Source organism: Cheilinus undulatus, linkage group 14 (genome assembly GCF_018320785.1).
Source record: "Cheilinus undulatus linkage group 14, ASM1832078v1, whole genome shotgun sequence".
NCBI classification, from domain to species: domain Eukaryota; kingdom Metazoa; phylum Chordata; class Actinopteri; order Labriformes; family Labridae; genus Cheilinus; species Cheilinus undulatus.
In genome coordinates this window covers 25,847,006-25,856,570 of record NC_054878.1, presented here as the reverse complement: position 1 = coordinate 25,856,570, position 9,565 = coordinate 25,847,006, and the positions used below count along the sequence as shown (strand labels likewise).

General features: G+C 38.1%; 1 protein-coding gene across 1 annotated transcript; it reads right to left on the bottom strand.

Annotated features, from left to right (window-relative positions):
- Nucleotides 1-1,481: 1,481 nt before the first annotated feature.
- LOC121521525 (visual system homeobox 2-like) lies at nt 1,482-8,593 on the bottom strand. The gene is made up of 5 exons (XM_041805583.1): nt 8,083-8,593; nt 7,380-7,470; nt 6,445-6,568; nt 4,775-4,955; nt 1,482-3,014 (listed from the first exon to the last, which is right to left on the bottom strand). The coding sequence occupies exons 1-5, from the start codon at nt 8,513-8,515 to the stop codon at nt 2,698-2,700; spliced, it is 1,146 nt and encodes a 381-aa protein (XP_041661517.1). The 5' UTR covers nt 8,516-8,593; the 3' UTR covers nt 1,482-2,697.
- Between the last annotated feature and the right edge of the window lie 972 nt (nt 8,594-9,565).

The window sequence follows — 9,565 nt, the reverse complement described above, 5'->3', positions numbered from 1 at the left end:
GCATCAACTTGATTTCAACATCACTTAGAAAAGAATGGGAAACCTTTGTTCAAACCTTAGACTGCACTACCGCTTGCATATAGTATATAATTAAGACACAGTTGTTTATAAATGACCTTTAGACACATCTAAGGACTTCTTTCCTCTATCAAACTCTCTGAACATTGAAATCCTTGTTCCTACTTAAAAACTTTTACTTTCACTTTCAGCATGGATTTCATATTCTTTGCTCTTTGGCTCCCCCTGTAGAACATACCGAGAAGGTTTTAAACCAAGAAACAGATCCACACCATTTGTCTTCATTTTAAAAATGGCTTGTTTTCTCCGTTTCTGAAGTACCGTCGTACTCAGTCGTCATTTTCTCAATACAGGGATAATGATTCAGTCCTGTTCAGCTTACTATTCATCCAGTGCTGAGGAGGTTATTTTTGTGATTTCAGGGAAAAAATCAGATGCCCTCAATGAATGTGCCACAGCCTCAGTTTCCACTGGGTTTACTAATTGAGCAGAGACTTTACATTTATATTAATAATAAAAAAACATAGAATTATAGTTTGGACAGCCAGAAATCTATCTTATTCATTGTTGTTGCTTACTTGTTTTTTCTTATTCTGTATCTCCTTCTACTTCTTTACAACCCAACACAACTTGGGCAGATAGTTGTTCAACATGAGTCCTCAAAGTTTCGACCAGGAAATGAAAGGTTTTCCTTGCCACTGTGCAAATGAAGAAGAAATTACTAGCCCCTCAGTGAGAATTTTACTTTTTAAAGTATTTCTCAAGTGCTGCTAAACAGAGCAAAGATTTTTAACAGCTTTTCCAAACACCCTAGTTTTATTTCGGGTGCTTACATTATTTTGCTTTGCATCCAGACACAAGAACTACAAGCGTCTTGATTATTAGCCTTGCTGATGCTTGTGTCTCCTTTCTGCTGGATAACAGCCTAGAGTTGTTTGTTGTAGTTTTCAACAAGTCTCAGACTTGTCTCCTGAAGAATCCCAGCCTATTCTTCTTTGGTGAATCTCTCAAGTTCCTCCAGATTTGGTGGTCTTCGGGCATGGACATTGGTCTTCAGTTCACCCCATAGATTTTCAATGGGATTTAAGTATGGGCTTTGTGCAGGCCAGTCTGTATCGTTCACTTTGGTCTTCTGGGGGTAGTTCTTCACCTGGAACTATGTAGTTTGCTAAATTTTGCTTAAAGCTGCACTTATGTTGAATTAATGCTGGGTCCTCATGGAGATGAAAGTATGGATGGTGTTGCTTAAATACATGGAACACAATTGGTCTAGATTGGTGGTGATCTAGCTGTGATGCCATGAAGCCCTGCTTCTAGGCAGGAGTCATCAAGCTCTGATTTAAAGTGAGCATAAAATTAAACCTTCACAATCTTGAACAGTAACTCTTTTACATACCAAATAAAAAGACAGTATAGTAAGGTAACTTTAGATAACAGTCACTTTTAATGAACCTACAGTGACATTTATACAGGAACAGATAATCCATGTAAACTGTACATGATAATAATACAGTGCCAACTATTTACAGTATGTGCATGGTAAACGCTGAGACAGCTGAAAGAGAACAAAGTCAAAGACTTGTAAACATTTTCACCTGGCTTTTCAACAAGAGGCAAGAAATTACTGTCCTCTTAAAAACCTCTGGAGCTAGGAGGAAGGAGTCAGTTTCATACACTTGATGCCCCGAAAAGAATCTCTATCCAGAATTACAAATAATAGCTACCAGGGCAAAGAACTTCAGAGAATAACAATCATGATATATATATATAAAAAAGAAAAAAGAAGCCATGGATTGAAATATCTGCAGTAAATGTGAGGACACATTCTCTAGATTATCGTTTTCCGAGAGTGTGAGATTTAAACTTTTTCCTTATCACGTCTTTCAAGTCCTTTCTCAATATATATGCCTTAAAGCATTAGTTTCAACCTGGGTCCGGGACCCCCCGGGGAGGTCTCTGGGGGCGCTAGAGATTTAAAGTAGGGGCATGAGGGTCTGTCTGCACTGAGACTGTTAAAATTAGGTTCACTCATACTATCTAAAATCACGCTAAAAACGTATGAACAGTTCATACAAAGTATTTCGGTAAGAAAATGTGTTTTGGATGAAATTTTTGATGTGTATTTTTTACATCAATATATCTAACCATTGTTTCACATGGGTCTTCTTATATGCTGTATGAGTAGGGGGGGCTCAGTGGAAATAAGGTTGTGAACCACTGCCTTAAAGCAAATACCTTACATCTTTCAAAATACCTGCTATAGCTACATTTTTGCATTGACTGGATTGATAGCTTCTCTCTCAAAACCTGGTGATTTCTCGTGTTTCATTGGGCTGCCTTTGTGAAGCACTTTGTACCTTTAAAACAGAGGAGTGCTTTATAAATGAAGGTTGTAATTATCCTGTAGTCTGAAACAAAGTGTACAAATTATTCTAAGAGCAACAAGAAAGGGATGAACACCTTTGAGTTAATGAATACAAACTGTTGGAAGCCAAAGAACATTTTAAAAGTAAGTATGTTTCCTTGTAGGAAAGCTTAAAAAATGTATCTGCAGGTTTGTTGACTCCACTCAACCAAGCTTCAGCTCATCCAGTGAACATGATGTCTGCCTCTGTGAAATGTCTGCAAACTCCACTTTACAGGTATTTTGTCATCAGTCTGTCACTGCAGCCCCTTGTTTCAGTCTCTCTTCTCCACCTCTGCTGTGTCTTGCTCCTTCACCAAATCCTCGGCCTCCTCTTTCTGCACTTTGTGGCTGTTTGACCTGTCAGAAACTGTCCCGAGCATTTTGGCGCTGTGCTCCTGCGCCTTCGCCCGCAGCACGGCAATGCTGTTCTCCCTCAGCTCCTCTTTAGTAATCTGTGAGTTTGTGTCCCTCATGTGTTTCTCCTTCTCTTCCTCCATCACTTTGTCCTCTGGTTTCTCCTGTGCTGGTGATGATGGCGTCAGGCTGCTGGGTTTTCCAGGAGATGTTTCCACCGACTTCTTGTGCATACCTATAAAGAGCGCAAAAATCAGAATGAGGATTTCGAGTTGTCTTGTAAAAATGCAATAATGTTTGGGTGATGTAGAATATTTAAGAGAAAAGCACCAGTTTGACATTGAAGTGTGTAGATGCAAGGGATAGATAAATAGATAGGACTTCTTATTCAATAAGTCACCTAATTGATTAAAACTAATCAATTGACATGAGGCAGGAGGGGAGATTTGGCCTAATCTGTCCTGATTAAGTGGGATTATTACTGTATCGATTGCTCCCACTTTATTGACATGCCGACACTTTTACTGGCTCCTAACACAAGCCAGGCTTAATCCCAGATTCTGAATTTTACAGCAAATGTTAACCCAAATTTTTAAGGGCACAAAACCCACAATACAATATATTCTGCATCTCTGATAACACTCCAAGAGTAAGTATGCACTCAAAAACAGATGATTAGGACAAATTTTATGGCAGACAAAAGGAAGACTGGCATCTAGTCAATTCCGACATGGAGAAGCTTTATTTTGCTTTAAATAGAGGATTTTATTCCTTACTTGCTAATCAACTCAGTGACAGGTTAGGGTTGTAACACATCTGAATATGCCAGAGTATTTTCCTGCACTGGTGCAAAGTTGTTAGGTCATTTAATTCAAGTACTGACTTTGTAAATAGTCCAATGGAAATGTATAACAGTTTACCTGTCATCTAACTACTTGAGGCCCTTTTTATACTGCAGGTTGTCCAGTGGGCCCCAGAGGTGCCGTAGGAGGGCCGCGAGAGGTAATTACAATAACTGAAAATCATATAAATAAAAAAAGGAATCATGTTTAAATGATCATAAATACTTGAGTAAATGTTTTTTGTTAAGTCTCAGAATAACAAAGCACAGTCATAAGTTTTAACTCACCCCTTTTTATCATTTATTTGTCAGATGTATACCACTGGTTAACAGTTGACCTGTGTTGGATTAACTGGTGACACGCCGCTTGCTTCTTGATTTTAAGCATTTATCTGTCTTCAGGGACATTTACGCAACTTGGGAAGAGTTTGATGGGCCACAAAGTACATTAAAAGACATATATTAAAAAAGAAAATGTGTCTTTGCAGATGCCCAATTAAAACAAAATAAATGGCACTGGCTCATTAATTGTACTATGTGACCCCACAAACACTTTTCTGAGTCATGATAACGTATCTGAAAGCAAAGCATTTGCATTAATATTCTGTTTTTTGTTAAACAAAGATATGAAAAATAAAAAGGTAAATATCTGAGTTTCTTGTTATGGTGGTACAAGGGTTTTGGTGGTCCCAGAAAATTGTCAGGTCCTGAATTGGGCAGCAGCATGCAGAATTTTGGGAAAGGCTGAACTAGAAAAGTTTCAGAGTCTGGAAGAGAATTTGTCAACAGTTTTGCGAACAGAGCAAAATAAATACAGGTGATAAAATTCACAATAATCCAGTTTTTACTATAGATATCTCCATAATGTTTATCTTTTCTCTTGATTCCTACTGAGTCATGACAGTATAACAGAAATGCTGCATGTTAAAAACCTAAATAAACTGAAAGTATGGGCTGTAGTCTTGTTGGTACAGAGCAGTGCACCATGTACAGAGGCTACAGATTTTGTCACACTGGTTGTAAGTCTGACTCCTTGATTCTGTTTGGTGTCTTCCCGAGATACCTCTCTTTATGTTTCCGATCTCTCTTCAAGTGTCCCTTCCAATAAATGCAAAAACTAAATGTTAAAACTCATTTTTTCTGCAACAAGTTACCTAGCAGCCACGGAGCATAGGAATCGGTGCTGCCCTCCTTGGCTGACTTGAGGATGGACTCTGGCAGCGGGATGGAGTGACGCACCATGGCTCCATACAGGCCGTACTCAGCCATGACGCTGCTGCGACCCCAACACTTTTCCCTCTTCCTCCACTTTGCCCGGCGGTTCTGAAACCACACCTGGAGACATGAAGGTCAGACAAGGTTATAGTGTTGACCAAGCTATTCATTTAATCAATACATTTTTTTTATTTCTGGACTTATAAATGCATTGTGGGAACTTGAAAAAACTCATGCAATCATATGGAAAATAAAGACTAGTATAGGAAAGTACATATCTTTGTTCTGAATCATCAGATATCATTAGGAGGCGAGTGATTTTATGGGATAAAAAACATGTCTTGACAGTATATCTAATAGAAATTTTTAAAAATGCCAAAAATTCTGATTGTGTGTAGTTCTTTATCATAATAGGTATGTTTTGTGTTTAAGACGAGGTGAAAAAACATGAAACAATGACATCTGCTGGATGCTTAAGCACAAAAAAATGAAGAAAACAGGTTCAAATACTCATCTTTATCAAATCTGAGTATGTCTTCATACAAATATGTCCATTAGAGACTGGAAATCTAAATATGCTAGGTCTGTAACACACATCCTGCAGTTCATTGTTCAATCTTAATGCTTTATGTCTTGTTCCTTCTTTCATAGAAAATGTTGTCTGTGTTGTGTGTTTGTACGTTATTCTCCGCCTGGCTCTTCAAGTGCCTGAATTGATTTCCACCAAGCCAGAGACTGTAATAGCCTCAGCAAGCTTGTGAATATGGATGAGGAGGTAAACGGAGAAAAAAATGAGCAACTGCCAATGACCAAGGAGGCAGGATGAGACGGTGTGTGTCTGTGTGTGTGTGTTTCCCAGATCTTGAATTAAAAACCATCAAAGCCGAGCCTGGAAAGCTATTCAGGTAGATCTGATGATAACCTCCATCTCATAAAAAGATGGGCCTCGGATAAGCAATCATGCTTTCTGACAGTGACAGTGTGAGTGTGCAGGATGGTGTGTGAGTGTGTATCACTGGTGTGTGTGTGTGTGAAGTGCTTCCTGTGCGAGGTGACCCCAGGGCGAGGGGGCTGATTGAAAAATAAGTTAATTTCAGGGCCCGATCAATGGGAGACAGGCGCTCAAATATCACGGGAAATTAAAAGTCTCAGAGCAGCAGGCGGAGCTCTGCGCTCGGCCGCTGACCTGCGCTCATTAATTTCACTGCAGTTATCGTTTCATTTCAGGGCCGCAGACCGACTCAGTAGCAGGGAGAGAGGTGAGAAGTTCTCCTCAATTAACTAATTACACCAAGAGGGTGAATTGGAAGCTAATGTGAGAGCAGAGAGCGATGAGATGATGATGATGGAGCGGACGACTATCTGAATATGATAATATTTATTTTAAATATCTTTATCAGTGCATAATCTTAATTTCATTGTCTTCTATCATACCAAAGTGTTTAAACTTGAATCAGTGCTGAAGACTTAAATAACAGAAATATTTTAAAAAGGTAAGGCTTTCAATTTTCCATTTGGCTCTCTTTTTATATCAATGCCTCGCTTTAAACGTTTTGTAATTAATTTAATAATAGAATATTAATGTCCATGTTTTGTATCTTGCACACACCTGTATCCTGTCCTCTGGTAGCTCTGTCTTCATTGAGAGCATCTCACGGGCGTACACGTCAGGATAGTGAGCTTCATTAAAAGCTTTCTCCAGCTCCTCCAGCTGATAGGAGGTGAAAATGGTTCTGCAGATAGAACAAAGAATGTATGAGAAAAAAACACTCTTGTTTTCATAGAGTAATTTTATATTTCCTGATTTCTTCAAATTCGTACGGCATAAAATCAGTCTTCAATTCAATGCATTAACCTTCACTAAAACAGAAATGAATCAGTTATCTGATTTGTAAATTAATGCTTGATGTCAGTGTTCAAGATACTTTGTCATGAATTGTAACCATGATTGTTGCTAAAGCAAAATTTAACTAAACAATCTACAACAAAATATTTTACAATTATATTATAAATTAAGACTTACAAATTCATACATTTATATAGAGAGATAATGGCACAAAATGATGAGAATAATCAAGATCTTCAACATAAGAAACAAATTCCCTTTTAATTCTCAAAACGAACAAATCTAATGTTGATGTCTTAACATTTTTCGTTTTTTAATAATGGTACATTGATAAAATAATCATATAAAATATAAGAAATTATTTTTTTCCATTAGACATATTTGTTATTTAGGAAATAATATTCTATATCATTACACCCTTTGATTTGAAAAGCAGTTCAAAAAAATCATACATTTGAAATTAAAATCTTGATAAGGGAATTTATGCTTGTTCTGCATTTAACATAAATCCAAAGGCTGTTATGAACATTACTTAAGTGAAATGAGGAATTCTGTATTTTTTACTTCCATCACAGCAATCGAGAGCAGCCTCTATTCATGGGAGCTTCTAGATGACTTCGTACAGGACACACTGGAACCCAATCATGTACAAATATGGTTGACACAGTATTTGATTGTAGGTTTCCCTTGTCTTTTACCTGTGTCGTCTCTTCTTCCTCTTCTTGCTCTGGCTGAGGGAGGACTTGGAGAACTTCTGATCACAGGAGGACAGACTCATGTCGTCTGAATCTGCGACAGACAGTAGTGGACAATGAGGGCTACCTTAAATTATAATAATAAAGTGGACAATAAAATGTTTCTAAATTTCAAATGATTATTAAAAAATCGAATGATGTGGGCCTTACGTCTAATGTGTTCTGTCTTTCAGACACGGATTTTCAGCGGTACAAAAATAGGCAATAATAAAAATAAAAACGCCACAATCTACTATTGACACCTTTTGTAATTATAATTATAAATAAACTCATATATAAAAAGTGATTAAAATGTTTAGATTTAAATAGTTTAAAAAATAAAGGTTAGCGAGGCCTCCTTTTCAATTATGTCCCCAGAAGGATTCGATAAAGTTTTTATATTAGAAATACTTAAATATAAGCTAGGCTTCCCTTTATTCCCTAACATAATTGAACTTGCTGTCATCAACTGTCACAAAACCATTCTACACATGTACTCTTTTTTGTTAACATTGTCATTTCGTGAAATAAATGTGTCCCTTCACTTGTTCTGGCGAACAACAATAGGTTTAAATCCGCGCTAAAGTTATAAAAACGTGTTTAAAAAACTTAAAAATATCAAACTTAGCAGGCCTGCAGTCAGTGTTTGCTGCAGAGACTCACTCACCGGAGCTGTTTGAGTGCTGTGTCTCCATCTGCGCCTCCATGTGCGCCGTCCTGTGCAGCGGCTGCAGGTGCACATTTTGCGCCTCTGACAACACCTCCAGAAACGCCGGCTGGCTGTAAAACGAGTGTATTCCGTCCGGTCCGAGCAAACCCATTCCGACCCCGAGACCACCGTGTCCGAGGGCCGACCTGGCGGCCAGCATATGCGCCCTGTGTGGCAGAGCCTCGAGCGGCCGCCTCGGGGCCGCCGGAGGCTCCTTGTTGAGGCCGAGCAGCTCCTGGATACCGAAGCCTGTCCGCCGATGCACCGCGGGGGCTATCTTCCACACCGGGGGCTGCTGCTGCAGGGAGCCTGCGTGGTTAACGCCGGTTTGTTGAGCAGTTTTCTGTTTGTTCTCAGAGTCTGAAAACACAATTCCCTCTTTCCCTGTCATGGCGACGACTTCCCACTTTATCCTTTCTTCTCCCTCCAAAAATGAAAAGTCAAAGTCCCTGAAGCAACAAGCCCCGAGGTGCTGTTTTACTCTCCCTCTACCCGCCTCTGTGCGCCGTTTTTATTCGAGAGGAATCAGCCAATCAGAAGAGGGCACAGACTCCTCACTGGAGTTAACACCAGCAGCGTCAAGCTTCATTATGGCATGTCACACAGTGGCGTTAAGACACGAGACGAAACAACTTTAGTATTTGATAGTGGGCAAAAAAATCAATTTAGCTAATTTATACCGTACCTAAATTTTAGGGCTGCAGTAATATTATAGCATATTAACTTTAAATGTACGCTCTAAATCAGCTTTGTTGGTTTTTCTTTTGCTGAAGGAATATTGTAATTTTTTCAAGATGCTCCCACAAACTAATATTTTTTTTAAAGAAGAGAAGGAAAAAGACACATAACGATTTTTTAACCGCCATTTTCCCTGATCTAAAAAAAGACTAGGAAAATTCACTTTAATAAACCCTTCATTATGTCATACAGTTTTAGCTTACACTACCTTTACGCCTTTCAAAATAAAACAGCTCTAAGAGTCTTAACCAGCTGCGAAACTAAAACCAGTAGCTGTTTGGATTTGATTTAAAAAAAATCATATTCATTTTTCTTAATTCTGGAAAAAGTTATTTGAAAGTATGCCGTGCTTTTATGACACTTTTGCTAATTAAAACATAAATACAATTAAATGTACATGAAAACAGAAAGTTCTCATGTAATTTTAATTTTATTTTTTTAAACAAAAAGTTCATTACACTGTTAATTGTAAATCAGACCTTTTAAAATAGCATTACACAAATAATATAGGCCTCCACACATTGTGATAAATAGTAGCTTTATAGCTACAATCCTGAAAATAGTTCACTGCCAAATCTTGATTCAGTTTAGTACCGAGGGAAAATATTCCTGCTATAACTAACCGTTCTGTATTTTAATATTTTTATGACCAATATGCCAAAAACAATGCAAAAGAAGGAAGGAAAATAACAGAAGACGCACT

Bases quoted from the DNA above. Each gene is read 5' to 3' on its own strand.
- LOC121521525 (XM_041805583.1), bottom strand. From the start codon at position 8,515: ATGACAGGGAAAGAGGGAATTGTGTTTTCAGACTCTGAGAACAAACAG. The intron at 7,471-8,082 runs GTGAGTGAGTCT...TGTCTGTCGCAG, and splicing joins ACAGCACTCAAACAGCTCCG to ATTCAGACGACATGAGTCTG. The intron at 3,015-4,774 runs GTAACTTGTTGC...CGCTCTTTATAG, and splicing joins CTATGCTCCGTGGCTGCTAG to GTATGCACAAGAAGTCGGTG.